General features: G+C 56.3%; 1 protein-coding gene across 2 annotated transcripts in view; it reads right to left on the bottom strand.

Annotated features, from left to right (window-relative positions):
- The window catches only part of SEMA4F (ssemaphorin 4F), a 55,941-nt gene that overhangs the window by 13,436 nt on the left and 21,362 nt on the right, over positions 1-21,143 (bottom strand). For both annotated transcript variants that reach the window (XM_090035232.1, XM_090035231.1), the window contains exons 2-3: positions 6,987-7,138; positions 3,217-3,276 (exon numbers count right to left, since the gene is read on the bottom strand). In XM_090035232.1, the coding sequence (XP_089891358.1) occupies positions 3,217-3,276; positions 6,987-7,138 (212 nt within the window). The remainder of the gene's footprint in view (positions 1-3,216; positions 3,277-6,986; positions 7,139-21,143) is intronic.

Raw genomic sequence — 21,143 nt, 5'->3', positions numbered from 1 at the left:
CATTTTATTCAAGGCCTGAAAGAAAACTTAAATCATCCCTCAACATCTACATGTGAGATGCAGATGCAGGGCTGGTGAATGATGGAGAGGACAGGCCGCCAACACACTCACTGGGAGCAATGGCCACAAGAGAACAACAGTTGTGCTAATAGGGCCAAGTGTGGATCGCTGGGCTGATCACTCAATTGTCCTCTCAGTTATGTCACTCAAACTGGCTCCCACATGACAGCTGCAGCAAAAGCAATGGTGATGGAAGATCAGTGTTGAAGGACCCAAGCAAGCGAGACCTCTCCCACCAGTGCCTCAATGAAAAACTGGTGAACTCCAGTCGACAATGGGAAAATGTCAGCAGCATGTGGGGTGCCCTCAAGGCCACCATCATCAGTGCTTGTGGGGAGACACTTGGGTTCTCTACCAGGAAACATCAAGGCTGGTTTGATGACAATGACAAGGAGATGCAAGCATTGATCAACTGTAAATGCCAGGCCTTTTGTGCTGGGCAAAACAACACCAACTACAAGCAAAGAAACTGAATCTCCAACAAGCCAAGGCAGAGGTTCAAAGGAGGACCTGGGATATGAAGAACAAATGGTGGGAAGACAAGACTAAGGAAAATCAGCATCTCGCTGACCATGAACAACACATGCCCCGGGGGGCATGCTGGGGGGCACAGCGACGGCCTGCAAGCAGCGGTAGTGGTGTGGTGGCAGCAAGTGGGGAGCTCCTGCAGGCGGCCACAGTGACTGCCCGCAGGTGCTTCTCTCAGGGGATGCACTGCCAATCTCAGGGGTGCATGTGCACCCCCTACACATCGCCAATGTCACGGACATCCATATGCGCAGTTTCTGCAGTGCCTTGAAAGCCATCTATGGTCCAAGCACTCAGGGACCAACCCCCTGGAGACCTAAGGATGGAGGAGAAATGATCCAGAAAAGGTGAGCCATCAATGCCCATCGGAAGGAGCATTTTGAAGACTCTCAATCTACTGTACTCTTGACAGGAGTGTTCCCCACTCCACCTCACAACCTTCAGTCGGAGATGTTTTCAGCACCCCCAAACCTAAATGAGGTGAGGAAAGCCATCAAGCAGATGAAGAACAACAAAGCAGATGGAGCAGATAGAAACCCCACTGAAATCTTCAAACAGGGAGGAGAGGAGCTCAGATCTCGGTTCAAGGTCTCATCTTAAGGAACTGGAATGATGAGGAAATCCCAGACAACCTCAGGGACACCATGACTGCAATAATCCTCAAGACAGGAGCCAAGTCCAACGATGGAAAATAAAGAGGGATTGCCTTGCTGTCCACCACAGGAAAGATCACTGCAACAAACCTCCTGAACCATCTCCTTCCTCCTGCTGAAGACTTGCTCCAGGAATCTCAGTGTGGGTTTAGGGCATCAAGAGGCACAACTGACATGATCATCACAGCTGGCCAGCTGCAGAAAAGCTGGAAACAACACAAGCCTCTTGACACGGCTTCTTTAACCTAACAAAAACTTCCAACTCAGTCAGCCGAGAAGTGTTGTGGAGGATCCCCCCGAAGTATGGATGCCCACAGGGATAAACTACTGAATGGATGCTAAACTGTTTAACTTCAGCTGACTCTGAGCCAAAACTATGACTGTCCCAACCTCAATCACTGAGCTCCAGTATGCTGATGGTGGATCAGTGGGTGCTCACTCAGAAGCAGACCTTCAGGCATTCGTCGACACCTTTACTGAGGCATGCAAGAAAATGGGACTGATGCTTAACATTCAGAAGACGATGGTCCTCCATCACACAATTCCCAGCTCTGGTAATCCAGATCCATGGTGAGATTCTGGAGAAGGTGGAATATTTCCCACAGCCCTGCCAGTTCCTGCCCTGGCACAGCTCTGGTGGCACCCCCTGAACAACTCTGCTCAGTCAATAGATCAGGATCTGATTTGACTGATTTGATCTGTGACATGAAATTAAAAAAAAAAAACAAACAAAAAACGTTCTCCAGCAAACTCTCAGAAGATGCAGCAGCATGGGTAGCCTCTCCCCCCCAACCCCCCTGCCTGCAGCGGGCATGGGGCACAAGAGGAGATGAGGATCAGCCTCAGCTTGAAGCTGCTGGGAGGGAGGGGGCCAACTCCCTCATGGGTAACAATCATGGGTTTGCCAACAAACAACAGCTTTGTGCTGGGCTCCATGCACCACAAAGGGCCTGTGTTCCTGACCCCAGGGGAAAGCGTTGGCTGGGCCTGGGCATGTCAGGAACGAGGGATGCCGGGAGACGAGGGCGGCTTCTGCCCAGAGTGCTGGGACAGGGGAGCAGTGCAGGTGGTAACAGCATTTGGGCCATGAGCAGGGAGCGGCTTCTGGGGTCTCTGAAGCACTGGAGGCTGGGCAGGTCAACACTGCAGGGCCAGGGGGGCTGTGGACCAGACCCGCCATGCTCCTGGCCCAGGCAACCTGCCTTCCCTTGCACTGACCCCACCACCAGCACCGGGCAGGAAAGCAGCACATCTTAGGAGAAAGTGGACATTTGATTCGTGCAGGGATGGGACCCTGCCGCCCCCCCACCCGACTCACCCTCACAGCCGCAGCAGCACAACCTCCAGTGCCTTTCTCTGCCCATGGCTCGTCTTGTTGCACATGCCTCAGCTACATCAAAGCCCTGTTACCGCAGGGCATTTCTTGCTGGAAATGGGCTTCTGTGCCATAACTGCCACTCAGTCTGCTTTCTGGTTAGTTGCACAGACCAGAGCCTTTCATTCACTCCCATGCTCGCCAGCGTTGGCTAGCTCCAGGGGCAGCTTGTCCCCAGGCGATGGGTCACTAACAAAATGGGTCAGCCACCATTCACCTTTCCCTTCTGGCTCACTCATAAAAGCCCTGGTGCTCATAGCTCTTGAGGCAGTCCCTGGGAGATGCCCCTCCTGCTTTGCCCAGCACAGATCAGGGGCTGGGCTAACCAAGGCTGCTTGCTCTTTCTGGGCCCTGGCACGGCCTTGGCACTCTCCCCAGCTTCTGGGATTTCCCACTATTCTCTACCCAGGAGCTGAGCAGCAGCTGCTCTTTCAAGACGAGATGTTTCACCCCTAGTACTGCCGGGAGCCCAGGGGTGAAGTCCCCATCACAGGCCTGACAGATGCAGAGCTGGGAGACTGGGCATCCTGTGAAGAGGAACACACGGAGCTGCCCTCATCCTTGGTCCACCCCTACCACCCCCCCCCGCCCGGTACCTGCCTCTTTCTTCCCCTTCATGGTACAGGATAAGTGTTGCTTCTCAGGAACTTTCCACTCAATCTGAAAAACAGCAAGAAGCCCCATCAGAGCTAGGACATGGTGGTAGGAAGGGAATTACTAGCTCCCCTAAAAGAAATACAACACGAGCAAATCCACCCCCCAGATTTCTCCCCCCCACAGAAACAGCAAGTAATGCCCCTCTCCAGGCCCCTTTCTCCAGGAAGCAGCTGTATAGGGTCAGGGGCAGTTGTTTCCACCCTAGCACAGCTGTCCTTAGCCAGGTTTCTGTGAGCACCTAGTCAGGGTGCCACAAGGCACTGCTCACTGCCAGGTGTGCAAACACCTGCACACAGTTCACAGGATAAGCCCAGAGGTGTCAAACAGGGCCCTGCAGGGTCAAACACCCCTTGCCCTACTGTGGTATGAACAGATGTCACCCAAGGAGCAGTAGTGGGATGTGTCCTGGGACATTTCCCACCATGGCTGATCTGCATCCTTGGGAAAAACACGTCAAGCATGTGCTGCCATAAACATTGCTATGATGGCACAAAGAAGTCTGTTTTTACCCTATGAAGTTTCAGCAACAGAGGAGTTGCTGTAGTATTTTCTCATAGTCAAGAGACAAGAGAATTGCAGAGCTGGCATTTTCCCCAGGGTGGGGCTGGAGTCTAACAACCCTGAGAACTGCAGCCCTGGCAGGTTCCCTCTGAAAGCCTTGACCCAGCATCACAGCAGAGCCGGTCCCTGTAGAGGGTCCCAACCCTGCTGCCACCTGCACCCCTTGGAGCCCTTCCCTGTGGCTTGTCACAGCGGGGTCTGAGCACGTCCCGTGGCAGTAACAAGGCCTCTGCTAAGGGGAGAGGCTCCATGGAAGCTCCAGCACTTGTCTCTACTCATGCTTGCTATGTTCCCTTTCCCCACAGGCTGGGATGTAGCAGCAGTGTGGGGATGCACACGTGGAAACACCACCTTCTGCCAAAGGGCTCTGCAGTGTTTCCCAAACACAGTCGGAGATTCTGCATGATCCTGACCCCTCTGGAAGGTCATCCTGCCCCGTCTCTCCCAAGCTCTGTGCTAGCTTTGCGAAGTGCTTTGGGCCAAAGCAGCACAGCTTCACAGTGGGTCTCTGAGACAGTAGGGGCTTTAGCCACTAATTGCCGCCACTATTAGGACCAATGCCTTAAATGAGCCTGTGAAGCCCTGGAGGACAGGCCTGTTGTGCTTGTAGTGGCTCCAGCCTGAGGGTGACCGATGCCTGCCGCTTGCTCTGTAGAGTGGCCCCAGCATGCATCCCAGCAGCCCTGCTGTATCACGTGTGTGCAGGCCAGGGCCGAAGGCTGCAGAGAAGCCTGGCAGCACAATCCCGAGACAGGCACCATGAAGGGGTGATAACTTGGCTTAGCACCACCCAAGCCATCCCTGTGCAGAGCCCTGGCCTGGACCTGAGCAGGAGAGAAGCAGGATGCATGTGAGCGGCTACATGTCGGACAAGCTGCGCAGCTGGGAGAGGCAAGACCAGCTTCTGGGCATGCACGGCCCCTCCTCAGGGCTGGGAACGAAGCAGCTACAGCCTGCACTAAACACTCGGGAAAGCAATGGCCACCGTTCAGCCTGGTTACGCAAATGGAAGTGGTCATCTAAGAAAGAAGCAAGGTGAGGACACCAGAAGGAGTTGCAGCCTGGGGTCTGGAGATCACAGGACCACAGGATCTTCAGAAAGCAAGGCTGCAAGGGACCTTGCAAGGTCACATCACGTCCAATCCAATCCCCTGCTAAGGGTCTTGGAACCTGCTTTTGGACACTTCCAGGGAAGGAGATGCCACCACTTCTCTGGGGACCCTGTTCCAATGCCTGACCACCCTCTGAGCCAGCACGTTCCTCCTCATCTCCAACCTCAAATTTCTCTGTTGTAGCTTGAGGCCATTGCTCCTAGTCCTGCCCACTGTGGCCATACAGAAAAGCCCATCTCATCCTCTCTGTCATTGCCCTTCAGGGATCTGCAACCAGTTCTCTCTTCTTCAGACTCAATCCTCCCAGCTCTTCTAGCCTGTGCTCATCAGTTTTGCCTCCCAGGGTCCTGATCACTTTGGTTGCTCTGCGCTGGACTGCCCAATCTGCCCACATCCAGGCTGCTTCATTGCCAGACGTTTTGCCCACAAACAGGGGATAGGAGGGAGGGTGGCTGGCGGGATCTTGGGGCCAAGCTCCCGCTCCTTAAGTGCTGACTGCACCACTGTGTTTCATATGAAGTATGGACGGGGTGAGTCTTAGGAGCAGCCTCAGTTTCTCCTGCTGCAGGATCACAGCAAAGCTCTTTGCTGGTGCCAGGTGGGTCACAGAATCACAGACAACGAGGGTTGGATGGGACCTCAGGAAATCCCTTCTAGTTCACCCCCCTGCTCCAAGCAGGACCAGCCCCAACTACATCATCCCAGCCAAGGCTTTGCCGAGCTGGGTCTTAAACATCTCCAAAGATGGAGACACCACCACCTCTCTGGGGAGCCTGTTCCAGTGCTTCACCACCCTCCTCAGAAAAGTTTTTCCTAATATGTAACCTAAACCTCCCTTGCTGCAGCCTGAGCCCATTGCTCCTTGTCTTGTCATCTGCCCCCACTGAGACCAGTCCAGCTCCATCCTCTTTGCAGCCCCCCTGCAGGGAGGTGAAGGCTGTTATTCAATCCCCCTCGGTCTTCTCTTCTCCAGACTAAATCAGCCCAGTTCCCTCCGCCTCTCATCACCAGTCCTGTCCCTCAGCCCCTAACCATTTTCATTGCCCTCTGCTGGACTCTTTCCAATGTGTCCACATCCTTTCTGTAGTGGGGGGCCCACAATTGGACACAGGACTCCAGATGTGGCCTCCCCAGTGCCGAATAGAGGGGAAGAATCACTGCCCTCCATCTGCTGCCACTGCTCCTCCCAATGCAGCCCAGGATGCTGGTCGCCTGCTTGGCAACAAGGGCATCCTGTTGGCTCCTGGTTAGTTTCTTGTCCCCTGTCACCACCAACTCCTTTACCAGCTGCAGCAGAGCCAGGACAGCCTAGGCCAGGGGTCAGCCACCTTTCAGGGTGGCAGGTGCCCCAGCAACCACCACAGGCCATTGCTCTCCTCCATGGCCCCAGGTCACCACTCCCCTCCACAGTGCCAAGGCACTTGCTGCTGCCTCGGCCTCCTGTCACTGACCCCTGTCCTCAGTGGCAGTGGGGAGGGCCACATCTAGCACCTATTGCGGGGGAAGGCTGTGGAGGGATCAGTGCAGGATGCTGGGTGGAGGAGGGGACAAGCCAGGCCAAGTACACACAACTGGTACCACATGCCACTGTGGGCTGCACCAAGCATGTAGTGGCCGTATCCATCCCATGGGTGTAGTTTGCCAGCTGCTGGTCCTGGGGATAGGGGAGAACCAAGAGGATTTTTGGTAATGTCTTTTACCAGCTGCGTTTTTGGCACCAAACACCACTGGGATGAAGCAAATACTGAGTCAACCAGATGACAGGGAGAACAACCACTGCAGTTCCTCCATGCCATCTGCACATGGCAGACCCCATGCCTGCAATCTGAGTGCCCTCTCCTTTTCCCCGTGACTCCCCTGCTGCAGCTCACGAAACCCACCCCCCATTTCACACATCCACTATGTCAGACGTGATCCCCCCACCCACAGGGGAGCAGCTCGGCCACACAGCCAGTGCATGGTATCTCAGCCTCCCAAACACCCAGGCCCACCCCCCCCGGGAAGTGCCCTGCATCCCTGGTGGTGGGGCCTCATGCTCACCATCTTGGCAGGCTGGTCAATGGAGTCCAGGGACAAGGCAAAGATGGCGTCCTTAGCTCCTACGTACAGCATCTGGAACTGCGGGGCCACCAGCAAGATGCTGTAGTTGGACACGGCCTTGTGGGAGAAGCGGCGAACCATTTCCTGCACCTCTGCAACCAGAGAGAGTATGTCATGGACTTCCCTGCACAGGAGCCTGCAGCCAACCCAGCCCCCAGCCCCCAGCCCCCAGCCAGGATGGGCCCTAGGACTGACAACAACCTGCTGCCTCCTGCCTCCAGTGCACCTGGCAGGAGCTGGGGCAGGTTCCTGGGCATCTCCCACAGGCAGCCTGGTAGCCCAGGTGTGCACACAGACAGCACTGCCTCCCCAGACCCTGCCCTGCTTCCCAGGGGGCCACTGCAAGTAATGACTGCAGCCCAGGGAAGGGAACGCTTGCTGCTCTCCAGCCCTGGGGTGTCCCTTCTAGAGGCCATCAGCCCACTGCTAGCAACTGGTTAGGACCAGGGTTGCTGGCCCTGATCCTAGCAAGCCACAGGCTATGGCAAGGGCTGGAGGCTGCCAGAGCCTGGCACAGCTAGGAAGCCTGAGTCTCTTCCTGGCAGCAGCCAAACAGGTGGGAATGGCTGAGAGATTTCAGTGCTGCAGAGCTGGGACAGCTAGGCATGGGGCCAGCAGCTGCCCAACACACCGCCCCGTGCATCCACATGTGCAGCTCTGCTGGGGGTGACCAGGATCTCGAGATGGCACCAGGTGAGCTCCCTGGTGCACGGCCCCCTAACCCCTCCAACCGTGCAGTCCTCTGCCCTCCCTCCAGTGTCATGGCACAGCTCCTGGCACCTTCCCTGCACCGCCCACACAGCCATTGCGTTTGCTACCTCTGCACAGCACTGGGCTCAAAAGGCAATGTCCTGCCAGGGCAGGGAAGGAGCAGAGCCCCTCTCATTGGAAGAGAGGGGAGGGCTCAGAGGAGAAAGACGAGGCCTTGAGATTGTTTGTGCAATTTGGGCTGGGAGCCGGCAGACAGGGCAGGGGGCAGGAGGGAAGTAGCATGTCCCAGCAGGGAGCCTCTGAACACAAACAGGCTCTTCATGATTTGCCACGGGGTGGGGGGAAGGCTGAAGCAGACGGCTGTGCTGTGACCACATGGGAGCTTGAGGGCAGTCACTGCAGGACAAGGAGTGCCAAGAGCAGCAGGAAGAGTCCAGGGGTGCAGCCGATGCAGCCTGCTCCTGCCCCCTACCCCAGGCTGGGTCCTTCTGGAGTCTCTCCCAAGCCCCAAGGTGAGATCTCCTCAGGGCCATGTCCACCCTGGATTTATGGGACCAGGGAGCAAGGGAACATTGTGGCATCACCGCACTGTCCACAGCCCGAGGACAGCCCAGGGCACAGGCTCCACAGCTTGGGCCCCAAGTGCGGACGGCGCTCCCACGTTGCTGCGGCACCCTGAGCTGGCTGCTGCGGCCACAGTTATGTGCATCGTGCAGGAACAGCCACCACAGCACTGTCCCCCCCGGGACAGGAATAGCTGCTGGCTGGAACAGGCACTCCCCACAGCAGTGCTCAAACACCACTAGCCAGCCACTAATAACTTTGACAGGCCTACGTCCCAGAACAGCCCCAGCACCTCCAGCCCACACACTCCCCTCAGACCGGGAGAGGTGCTCAGCTACAGCCCTGCTCCTGCAGGGGAGTGAATGGCTGGGCTGGGGTCTCTGCCGGAGACCCTAACCCTAGCCCTCTCCCAGCACCAGGCAGGTGGTGCCAGAGGGGAGCTGACAGGTGACCTGGGGCTGCCCCTGACCACCGCACATGGGTAGCTGGCATTAACCCCTCGCTGCCCACCCACGGCTTTCACATGACGTGACAGGGGACCACAGAACCTGAGCCTGGGCCAGAACTAGGCTGCTGCCAGGGCTGCACTGGTACGGCGCAGGCCCCACGCTTGCCCTGGGGTGGTTGTGTACTGATCTTGCTCAGAGCTGCTGGGTAAAATCCCAGCACAGATGAGTCCAGCCTCACCCCAGGGAGAGCTGAGGGCAGCCCTGGGCCAGGGCAGCACTGACTTTTGACTACTCTGGTGCCTTGTGTGCCTGGCCTCATGGGCAGCATGCCAAGGTTGGCCTGGGGGTGTGCGCACACACACAAGCGCACACACAGGCTTGCTCCTACAGCACACAGAGCTGCATCTGGAGGAGTCCGAGCCTGACCTCTGAGTCCAGCCTGAACTGGCGCTGCCAGGCCTAGCTGGGCTCCTGGGCAGCTCCAAACCACATGCTGCTCCCACAGACAAGGGCAGACAATTAGGGTCAGAGGATGGTCAAGCAGAGACTCTGTGGGTTAGGATCCAAGGGGCTTGCAGTGAAAGGGATCTGGTGGTGGGGGTCTACTACAGACTGCTACATAAGGACGATGAGCTAGATCAGGAATTTTCCAAGCAGCTTGAAGAGGCTGTGAGGTCTAGAGATATGGTGGTCATGGAGGACCTTAACTACCCAGACATGTGCTGGGATGAGCAGTCAGCTAGATCTAACCGTTCTCGCAGGTTCTTAACTTGTGTTCAGGACCTCCACCTGACACAGGTGGTAAGGTGTCCCACCAGGGGCAACGCCTTGCTCAACTTGGTGTTGGCCACAGGGGATGACCTGGTGGGGGACCTGCAGATTTAAGGCAGCTTAGGGGACAGAGATCACCAAATGATTAAATTCACTATCCAGCAAAGGGCGGGAATTATACAGGTGCTAAACTTTTAAAAAAGCTGACTTTAATAGACTCATGGGATTAGTTAGCAGGGTGCTAGGAACTAAGAACTTGGATACGTTGAGGGTCCAGGATGGGTGGACGTTCCTCATGGAAACCATTCTTTGGGCTCAGAGTGAGTCAATCCCCTGGCAGAAGAAAGGGGGAAAGGGGGCAGGAAGTCCCTTTGGCTAACCAGGGTCATCCAGGATACCGTAAGGGCAAAAAAAAAGAGGTGTACAGGAAGTGGAAGCAGGGGGTAGCTAGCAAAGAGGAGTATACTTTTTTGGTACGCACCTGCAGGGAGTCAGTCAGGAAGGTCAAGGCAACTCTAGAGCTCAGGCTAGCGTCAGGGATCAAGGACAATAAAGTCTTTCTTTAGGTATGTTGGGAGCAAAAAGAGGGTGTGGGGTAGCATGTCCCATACAGGACAGGCAGGGACAAGGCAGAGCTCTTCAGTGAGATTTTTGCTCGTGTCTTCTTAAATGGGAATCTAGACAAACCCTCAACATACATCACAGACATCAACAAGGGGAACATCAGCCGACCAATGGTCAGTGCTGACACGGTAAAAAGACACTTGGAGGGACTGGATGTATTCAAATCACCGGGACTGGAGGGACCGCACCCACAGGTAATGAAGGAATTAGTGGAGGTCATAGCCGAACCGCTGGCAAGTATATACGAGTGCTCATGGTGCTCGGGTCAGGAAGAGGGCTAACGTCATCCCAATCTTTAAGAGGAGGAGGAAGGAGGACCTGGAGAACTATAGACCAGTCAGCCTTACCTCTATCCCTAGGAAAATCCTAGAAAAAATTATCGAGGAGCACATCCGTGGGAGCCCATTGGCTAATGTGATGCAGAGGGGTAACCAACATGGGTTTTTAGCAGGCAGGTCCTGCCTGACTAACCTAGTTTCCTTTTATGACAAGGCCACCAATTGTTTAGATGCAGGAGTCAAGGTGGACGTTATCTATCTGGACTTCAAGAAGGCCTTTGACACAGTATCCCATACCATCCTTATAAATAAACTGAGGGGATTTGCCTTGGATGATTACACGGTAGACTGGGTAGCAAATTTGTTCAAGGAACGTATCCAGAGGGTGGTAGCGGATGGGTCAGTGTCAGCCTGGAAAGATGTCAGCCTGGAATTCTTAGGTCAGCTCACAGAGGCAGTGAGGGCTAAGGATGTGGTCATCATGGGGGACCTGAACTTCCCAGACATCTGCTGGGAAGAGCAGTCAGCCAAGTCTGACCGCTCACGTCGGTTCTTAGCCAGAGTGCAGGACCTCCATCTAACCCAGGAGGTGCACAGCCCCACCAGGGGAGACGCCTTGTTGGACCTGGTGCTGGCCACGGGTGATGACCTGGTGAGGGGGCTGCGGGTGATGGGCCACCTGGGAGACAGTGATCATCGCTTGCTGGAATTCACCATCCAGCGTAAGGTGGCAAAGGGCTGCAGCAAGGCAACAGCCCTAGACTTTAGGAGGGCTGACTTCAACAAGCTAAGGAGGATCGTTGGGGAAGCGCTGAGGACCCAGAGGGGAAGGGAGCCAGATGTCCAAGGTGAGTGGTTGCTCCTTAAGGAGACAATCCTCCATGCCCAAAGGGAGGTAATCCCAACAAGGGTCAAAGGGAGCAGGAGGGCACATAAACCCCCAAGGCTCACTAGGAGCATCCGGGAATGTCTCCTTGCTAAAAGGGAGGCATACACCCAATGGAGGGATGGGGTCATCACCAAGAAGGACTATGTTACAGTCGCCCGAGGATGTAGGGGGGCAGTCAGGAAGGCCAAGGCAGAGATGGAGATAGGACTAGCTTCCCGGATTAAGGACAATAAGAAGTCCTTCTTCAAATACATAGGGGGTAAAAAGAGGGTCCCGGGTAATGTGGGGCCCCTGCAGGACACGATGGGCAACTTAGTCGTCATGCCAGATGACAAAGCTAACATATTTAACGATTTCTTTGCCTCTGTCTTCCTAAGTAGGGACCAGTTCAGCCACCTCCCTGCTGGGCCCCCCTCGGGCCCCGGGAGAGACACGCCTGGGCCAGGGGTTAGCGAGGAGTTAGTTAGGGTACTTCTGGAGAGGCTGGACGTGTTCAAGTCCGCTGGTCCGGACGATCTTCACCCTAGGGTTCTACAGGAACTGGCCGAGGTCATTGCGGGACCCCTGGCGCAGCTCTATGAGCACTCGTGGTGCTCTGGTGAGGTGCCGGAGGACTGGAAGAGGGCCAATGTGGTCCCTATCTTCAAAAAGGGAAAAAAAGAGGACCCGGGAAATTACAGGCCAGTTAGTCTTACCTCAATCCCGGGTAAGCTCTTTGAAAAAATTATCCTGGCACACAACCAGGAGGGCCTTGCGGGGGAATGCATGCTCAGGGGCAACCAACATGGGTTCATCAGTGGCAGGTCTTGTCAGACCAACCTGGTGGCCTTTTACGATCAGGTCACCAAATCATTAGACGCAGGGGTTGCTGTGGATGTAGTCTTTCTGGACTTCCGGAAGGCTTTCGACACTGTCTCTCACCCTGTCCTCATCAAAAAGCTGGGAAACTGTGGTGTCGATGCCCACACAGTCAAATGGGTCGCTAACTGGTTGGAGGGCCGCACCCAGAGGGTGGTAGTGGATGGGTTCTTCTCGACCTGGAAGGACGTGGGCAGTGGGGTTCCGCAGGGCTCGGTCCTTGGGCCCGCACTGTTCAACATCTTCATCAGTGACTTGGATGAGGGGGTAGAAAGCACCCTGTTCAAGTTTGCTGATGACACTAAGATGTGGGGGGATGTGGGTGCACTAGAAGGGTGCAATAGGCTACAAGCTGACCTTGACAGGTTGCAACGGTGGGCGGATGAGAATAGGATGGGGTTTAACACTGATAAGTGCAAGGTGTTGCACATGGGGAGGAAGAACCGGCACCACACTTACAGGTTGGGGAACTCCCCTCTTGCCAGCACGGAGACGGAAAAGGATCTTGGAGTCATCATTGACTCCACGATGAACATGGGCCGGCAGTGTGGGGAGGCAGTCAAGAAGGCCAACCGTACCCTGTCATGCATCCACAGATGCATCTCGAGCAGGTCCAGGGAGGTGATCCTCCCCCTCTATGCGGCACTGGTCAGGCCGCAGCTGGAGTACTGCGTCCAGTTCTGGGCGCCACGCTTCAAGAGGGACGTGGACGATATGGAAAGAGTCCAGAGGAGGGCCACTCGTATGATCAGGGGTCAGCAGGGCAGGCCTTATGAGGAGAGGCTACGGGACCTGAACCTGTTTAGCCTCCACAAGAGAAGGTTAAGGGGGGACCTTGTGGCCTGCTACAAACTGGTCAGGGGGGATCAGCAGGTATTGGGGGAGTCCCTGTTCCCCCGTGTGCTGCCAGGAGTGACCAGGAATAACAGTCACAAGCTGGCGGAGGGTAGGGTTAGATTAGATATTAGGAGGCGCTACTTCACAGTCAGGGCGGCTAGGGCCTGGAACTGGCTTCCAGGGGAAGGTGGTGCAGGCTCCTAGCCTGGGGATTTTTAAAAGGAAGTTAGATGAGCACCTTGCCGGGGTCATCTGACCCCGGTGCTCTTTCCTGCCAAGGCAGGGGGTCGGACTAGATGATCTACCTAGGTCCCTTCCGACTCTAGCTACTATGAAACTATGTGTGCAGTAGAGTCCCTCAGGGCTCAGTTTTGGGGCCGGTGCTGTTTAACATCTTCATCAGTGATCTGCACGAGGGGGTGGGAAGCACCCTGTTCAAATTAGTGGATGACAAAAATATGGGGTGAAGCTAACACCCTGGAGAGGAGGAATCAGATCCAGGCCGAACTCGACAGCCTGGGGAAGTGGGCAGAGAGCAACAGGATGCAATTCAATAAGGTCAAATGCAAGGTGCTGCATCTAGGGAGGAAGAACTGCCATCATACCTACAGGCTGGGGGGGCAACCTTTTCAGCACCACTGAAACAGAAAGAGATCTTGGAGTCACTGTTGACTCCAGGATGAACATGAGTTGCCAAATGTGATGAAGTAGTTGGCAGAGCCGACCGCACCTTGGCGTGCATCTGTAGGTGCTTCACAAACAGGTCCAGGGAGGGGATTCTCCCCCTTTATGCGGCACTGGTCAGGCCACAGCTAGAGTACTGTGTCCAGTTCCGGGCGCCGCAGGTCAAGCGGGATGTGGACAACTTGGAGAGGGTGCAAAGAAGGGCCACACGTCTGACTGGAGGCCTGCAGGGAAGGCCCTACGAGGAGAGGCAACGGGACCTTAGCCTCTTCAGCCTCCACAAGAGAAGGCTGAGGGGGGACCTTGTGGAGGTGTACAAGTTCGTAAGGGGAGAGCAACACGAATTAGGAGATGATCTGTTCACCAGGGCACCCCCTGGAGCAACAAGGAACAACGGCCAAAAGCTACTGGACAGAAGGCTTAGGCTGGACATTACAAAAAAGTTCTTCACCATCAGGGTTGCCAGAATCTGGAACGGGCTTCCCAGGGAGGTGGTGCTTGCCCCATCCTTGGGGGTCTTCAGGAGGAGACTGGGCAGGCACCTGGCTGGGATCACATGACCCCAGGGCTGGTGACTCTTTTCTTGCCTGCCGGGGGCAGGGGGTCAGACTACATGGCCCACTGAGGTCCCTTCCGACTCTATGAATCTATAAGCCAAGATCCCAGCACCAGCTCCCAAGTACCTGATGCCAGCCCACCCCGGGGCTGCAGCAACAACAACAGGTTAGTGATACCAGCTGCTCAGTGGGCAGGGACCCAGCACCTGCACCTTCCTCACCAGCTTAGGCCAGGCCAGGCCACAGCACCCTGCAATGGCACCAAATCCTCCCCCTTCCCCCACCCCCCAGAGCCACAGCAGGAGGCAGGATGAGGCAGAGGGGACTGGTCAGGAGGTCTGGGAAAAATGAATAGGCAGCCACAGGGACAAACCCCCTCGTTCCAATTCAGCAACAGCAGTCATGCATGCACACACACATACATGCAGATGCCCGGGATGTGCAAGGGCTGCAAGAGCGGACATGGGGATGGACACAGACAGAAAGACGTTGCCTTTGGACTGCGCCACCCACACCCTCCACCAGTGCACACCCGCTTCCTCCACAGGGCTCACGCGTGAAACTGTGGTGGGGCAGCACTGACTACCTGGGCTGCACTCGTAACACCCTGCAGCCGACACTGTCCCTTCCCTGCCCTTTGAGCACCCCAGTGGGAAAAGCAGACAGCTGGAGCAATCTGATATACCCGCTGTGTTTGTGGGTGAATCGGGATGTGCTTATTTTGTGTGTTTAAGCTTTGCATTCTCTTGCTGCCCCTTTCAGAGGTAATGACGGTGCTCGTTTGAGGAAGTGCGATTGGGAAGTCTGATACCAGTTCTGGAGATCAGTCAAGTCAGCACCATCTTGGCCTCGATCCCAAACCAAACAATGGTGCATTAGCCTGAACTAGCCAGGCCAGGACCTGGGGGACCTGAGGAGGTCACATCTAGTCCACCCCCCTGCTCACATCAGGACCAGACTCAACTACATCATCCCAGTCAAGGCTTTGTCTACCTGGGTCTTAAACACCTCCAAGGATGGAGGTGCCTCCACCTCTCTGAGTAACCTGCTCCAGAGCTCCAGCACACCTACAGCCTAGGAAATGACCTGCTGGGTGGCACGGAAGTGGAAAGGGATCTTGGAGTCCTAGTGGACTCCAAGATGAACATGAGTCGGCAGTGTGACGAAACCATCAGAAAAGCCAATGGCACTTTATTGTGCATCAGCAGATGCATGACAAATAGGTCCAAGGAGGTGATACTTCCCCTCTATCGGGCGCTGGTCAGACCGCAGCTGGAGTACTGCGTGCAGTTCTGGGCGCCGCACTTCACGAAGGATGCGGATAACCTGGAGAGGGTCCAGAGAAGGGCCACTCATATGGTTAAGGGCCTGCAGGCCAAGCCCTACGAGGAGAGACTAGAGAAACTGGACCTTTTCAGCCTCCGCAAGAGAAGGTTGAGAGGCGACCTGGTGGCTGCCTATAAGTTCGTCAGGGGGGCACAGAAGGGAATTGGTGAGTATTTATTCACCAAGGCCCCCCCGGGGGTTACAAGAAATAATGGCCACAAGCTAGAAGAAAGCAGATTTAGATTGGATATTAGGAGGAACTTCTTCACAGTTCGAGTGGCCAAGGTCTGGAACAGGCTCCCAAGGGAGATGGTGCTCTCCCCTACCCTGGGGGTCTTCAAGCGAAGGCTAGATGTGTATCTAGCTGGGGTAATGTAGGCCCAGCACTCTTTCCTGCTTATGCAGGGGGTCGGACTCGATGATCTATTGAGGTCCCTTCCGACCCTAGCATCTATGAATCTATGAATCACCCTCCTAGTAAGAAAGTTTTTCCTAGTATCCAACCTGAGCCTCTCTTGCTCCTTGTTCTTCCCACATGGGCAGAACAAGAGGGGGCAGGAGGCTGCCTGTCAGGCCCTTGGCCTGCTGCTGTCATCCTGGAGACAAGCAACCAGCTGCTCTCACCACCCCCCTTCCCCATACAGCTCCTCAGCACAGGTCGCTTCCAGCATGCTGGATAAGCGCAGGATTGGCTCAGCTGGGAACCCAGGCAGCTCCCGGCATGTTGTCTGTGACTTGCACTGTGACCAACATCAGCTACCTGCAAGCAACTGCATGCACCGCTCGAGTCCGCAGCACCTTTCAGCACCTCATCGCACTCCGAACCATGCTAGACCCTGCCGAAGCTGCTACAGGAAGCCTGGAAGGTGAGGGGAGCTGGTCAGCTGCTGGTCCCACAGCACCGATGGGGCTGTATGTAACCCAGCCCTGTGGGGTAGGGAGCAGCCCAGCTGCATCGGGCTCTGGCAGATCCCCTGGGGGCCTGAAGATGGGAGAGGAGGTCAGTCCTGGGGCTGCTGACCCTGCAGCTACTGCTCAGCGGTTCCAGCCGGAGCAGGAACTGGAAGGAGGAGAGCAGCAGCTCTGGTTGCATCCAGTCTGCTTTCCCTTTCCCCTCCCCTCCCATTTCCTTCCCCACCTCTGACAGCTCCCCAGGGAGGAGGCCTGGATTGTGGCTGTTCCAGCTTGTCCAAGTGCCAGGGAGCAGCTCAGGCATTGAGGGCAGCCCTTGGCCACTTGGAAATAACACATACCCTCCCCGGCCCAGCATGCTGAGCAGGTGTGTGTGGGGTGGAGGGGGGTTGACACAACCTTTCTCCCCCCTACCCCCCACAGCTGCATTGCAATGAAGGGGCCAAAAGGACAGAGAATCTTTGCATCTCCTGCTGAAACCAGAGCCCGGGGCCTGGGCCAAGTGACAAGACTGCTGATGACAGTCAGGTGCAGGGACCAGTCCTGGGCCAAGAAGGTCTCCAAGATGGCCCAAAGGCTGCAGGTACAAGGAGATGCCAGAGTCACTCTGTGCACAGGGAGCTGCCAGGCCAAGAGACGATGAGCATGATGATGTCTGCCCTGGCCCTGCTCTGGGCTGCAGGGAGGCACCCGGTTCCAGGCAGGATTCACAGCCACAAGCCCGTGGCAGGGCTGACCACCTCGCCCCAGCCCCTCTCAGCACTGGAGCCTGCTGGGTAAGGCAGCAGCAAGGTGCTCAGCCGGCTGGGGTCTGGGAGACCCAGATGCAGCTCCTGCCTCTGGGGACTGAAACCCATGGTCCACCTCTAGTTCACAAGGCAAGAGCCCAGCCATGGTGCAGGGCATCCCAGTCTGAGTAACTGAATAGGTGCCAGCAGCAGGTCCAACAGCTGGAGGTTCTCAAGCGATTTGCATTTCCCCCACTGGGGACTGATATAAAGGAACTGAACTGTGCTGCTGGAAACCCCCTCTCCAAGTGTGTTAGCAGCTCTAAATCCACGTGGCCTGAGCCATGGTTCTCTGCACTGTGCCACTTGCTTCCCTTTCCTTTCTCACAGCAGGAGCCGATGACACGTGCAAGTCTGTGCAAGTCCATTACCTGCTGCCCGGTGCAGTGGGCGCGTGGCCGCCGGCCCTTGCCTCCCACACCCCAGGGACATTCCCCGCCGAGCAGGGTAATACAGGCAATTAGACCCTTGTCAGGCTGTGGCTGCACAGTCTCCCATCCCCAGGCTTGCATCTGGATCGGGCAGCTGCTGCCATGCCTGTTGCATCCATTCACTCTCAATTCCTTCTCCGCATGCACGAGGGCTAGAAACCGTGTGGCCTTCACACGAATGCTGGAGCTGTGCCGAGGGCCAGAGAAGCCAGCCTTTCGTGCGGCTCCAGCTCCCAACCGGCTGCACTGCTGGGATGGAGGGTGGCAGGGTTGATCTGTACTTGCTGGCCTTTCCTTGTCAGGGGCCCTTGCCCCGCTTGTTTCCCAGGTAAAGACCCCAGTGGCTAACGACACCCCCTACCCTGCTGTGGGGGGAGATGGCAGGGTGGAGATAGCGTGCTGTGCACTATTTCCTGCCTCTTCAAAGTGCTCAGTGTCATTTGCTCACCTCTGTAGGTGTCCCCTGACTGGAATCCACAGCTTATCTGGTGGGAGGAAGGATGTGTGGCAGCAGCTGGAGGTGGGTGCAGCTATGACATGCAGGGGCCAGAAACAAGGCCTCCTAGCTCCTGTGGTCACTACACCGAGGACTTTATCAACTCACGAGCCTCTCCCTCCCCAAGCGCACCCATACCCGGGTGCAGGACAGAGCTATCCCTCCGCATGCTGCTGTGTTATCTCAGGCCTGCTGGTGACGCTTGCTGCAGCTGTGGCTGCGGATGTGGCTGCTTGGACCAGCCCAGAGCTTCCCCAAGGCCCAGAAACAACTTTTTCTCTGCATTTCACTCAGAGCACTCAGTTCTAAGGTTTCAGCCCACAGCCATTTTCTACAGAAAGACGCACTGCAAAGAACGCTGCTATATTTAACATTTTCCACCTGAGCTGCTACTCGGCAGTGGGTACAAACTGTACGGAGCAGGGCTGGCCCTGGATCTGTGCAGCTCCCAGCACAGTGGGCCTAATCCTGTCACCACGTGGCCCCCAGGTCTAAGCACCGGGACCCAGCCAGCGGGAGTAGGCTGCAATCACGCTGGCTGCTTGCCAGGCCTTAGTGCCACCCAGGAGTCTCCAGCCTGGGCCAGGTTGCAAACAAGGGGCAGGGCTGGAGAAGCTGCAGACCAACTGCTCAGCCTTTGAGACAGTCCCCAGGGATACCAGTGTTGTCTAGGACTGGCTGGGGAGCAAGGTAGTGCATCCCCGTGCTGCACCAAGCTGGTGAGGAGCTGCGCACAGCGGATCCCAGCCCCGGGGCTTGCAACACAGCAGGACGGAGACCTAGACAGGGAGAAGCGGGCAGGCTCCAGCCCCACATGCCAGCTCCCTGCCTCGTGCTTCACCCACCTGAGCCCCAGCTCCAGCAGCCTGGTCAGTGCCCAGGGCACCAGCTCGTGAGGCGAGACCTGCACCTGCTGCAAGTGCCACAGACAACAGAAATGTCAGACCTCAATTGCCATTTGCTATTAGGGGAATGCTGACAAAGGAAAACCCACTTCTCACACGTGTGGGACACGTCTACTGGCAGGCGCCAAACACATACACACCCAGTGCACAGCTGTGAAGCCACCTGAGAGCATGAAAGGCTCTGCAGAGCAAACCCAGCTCCCATTTAAATGCATCACTCAGACCTACGGGGATGGACACACCAGTAGACATGTGTGCAGGGCAGGACAGGGCTCTCACCCATGACATGACCTGTGAGCACCTCCATGCACATCCTCATCCCTCCGGGAGAAGGGGACCGGGCTGGGACTTTAATCGACAGGACTGCCTGGGCTGAGGACTACTCAAAAGGCCACAGGCACCCTGCTGACATAGAGCAGAGGCAGCAAATGGGCCGTGGACCCAGGAGGGAAGGCAGAGGACAAGGACAGGAGCATGGCCAGAGCCTGGTGGTGCTGTCAGAGAGAAAGGGAGAGCAGAGGATAGTCATGGACCCAAGACAGAAGGAAGCAAGTCTGAGGCCTGCCTTCCCTATTGGCAACCTGCAGCCCAGCACTCCTGTGCCGCAGACACCCGCCCGCAGGAGGCCTGACCCTCCACCTATTCATCTCGATTCGACAGCAAGCTCCAGGCTGGGGACCACAGCTCACCACAGCCCAGAGAAAGCAAGACAGGGCCCCAGCTGCCAGGAAGGCACAGAGAGTGCAGGGCTGGGAGGGGAGCAAAGGGGCTCACAGGGGTGTTACCAAGCTTTCTGCCACAACTGCTCCCAGAAAGACCCTGATCTGTGGCCCCATGCAACAGCCAGACAGGAGAGGGACCATGGCAGGGGCCTGGTGGGAGTTGGGCTGCAGCACAAGGGCAATGCACTGCCAACAGCACATAGACCCTCAGTCATAAAGAAGTGGGGCTGGAAGGGGCCTGCAGGGACACATCTAGTCCCAGCCCCGTCTAAGCCAGCCCAGACAAACCCACCACCTAAACTCTTCATTAAACTACTGTCACCTGACACAGCTCAGAAATCACAACCGAACCTGCCACAGTTAAGGCAGGGGGATCAGAGCAGCCAATGTCCTGCTTCTACGAAAGGGTATTAATATATGCCCAAGAGACCCCTGGCAGAGGGTCTGGCCTTGCTTCATGGGGAAAGCAACCCCCCTGGTCAGATTAGTATGGACTGGGGGAGGAAAATCCTTCCCTGCCACAGTGCAGCATCAGCCTGATCCCAAGCAGAGGGGTAAGACCCTCCAGCCAGGACCCTGTGGGGTTGGTGCCAGCAGGAGCATTGGCCCCGTCCCATCCCCAGACTGGGCTGCAGCCAGCATCAGGGCCCCTGAGGAAGGGGGAAAGCCCCCTTGTACAAGGAGCAGTAGGAGGGGGTGGAAGTTTTCTCCCAGCCCCACATGGCAGGCAGCAAAGTCCTGAGCCTAGGAAATCCCCATAGCAGAGCACGCCTAGATCCTGTCCACCCTCTCCTTGACTCCTCCAGTGATGGCAAGTCCCCCACTTCCCTGGCATCTCTCCCATGGCCTCCCTGCTGTGCCAGGGAAGAACTGTTTAGATCTCCAGTCTAAACCAGCTTTGCTGCAACTGCAAGCCATTAGTCCGTGTCCTGCTCTCTGCAACAAGAGAAAAAGTTTTCCTCTTCCTCCTCTCTGGCAGTCCTTCAAGTATTTGCAGACTGCTGTCATATCCCCCTTTCAGTGTCTTTTCTGCAAGCTGAACATGCCCAGCTCCTTCAGCCTCTCCTCAGACACCAGCCTGAGCCTGTTGCTAAGACATGAGCAGAGACTCGAGGCACCAGTGCAGCCCTGCCCTGCAAAAAATCCACGCTCTCTTCATCTGCGAACAACCTCCCCTTGCCATGTGGGGTAAGAGCACACCTAAATGCCTCTGTCCTCAAGGACCCTTTGTTTTCCTTTGCTTCCCTGGCAGCCTGCGCCACCAGCAGCTGGGACCGTGTGATCAGCCATACAGG

The sequence above is a fragment of the Crocodylus siamensis genome, chromosome 2 (assembly GCF_052110815.1).
Source record: "Crocodylus siamensis isolate JL-2025a chromosome 2, ASM5211081v1, whole genome shotgun sequence".
In the NCBI taxonomy this organism is placed as follows: Eukaryota; Metazoa; Chordata; order Crocodylia; family Crocodylidae; genus Crocodylus; species Crocodylus siamensis.
The sequence above is the reverse complement of the archived record's forward strand: the minus strand, read 5'-3'. Positions and strand labels throughout refer to the sequence as shown.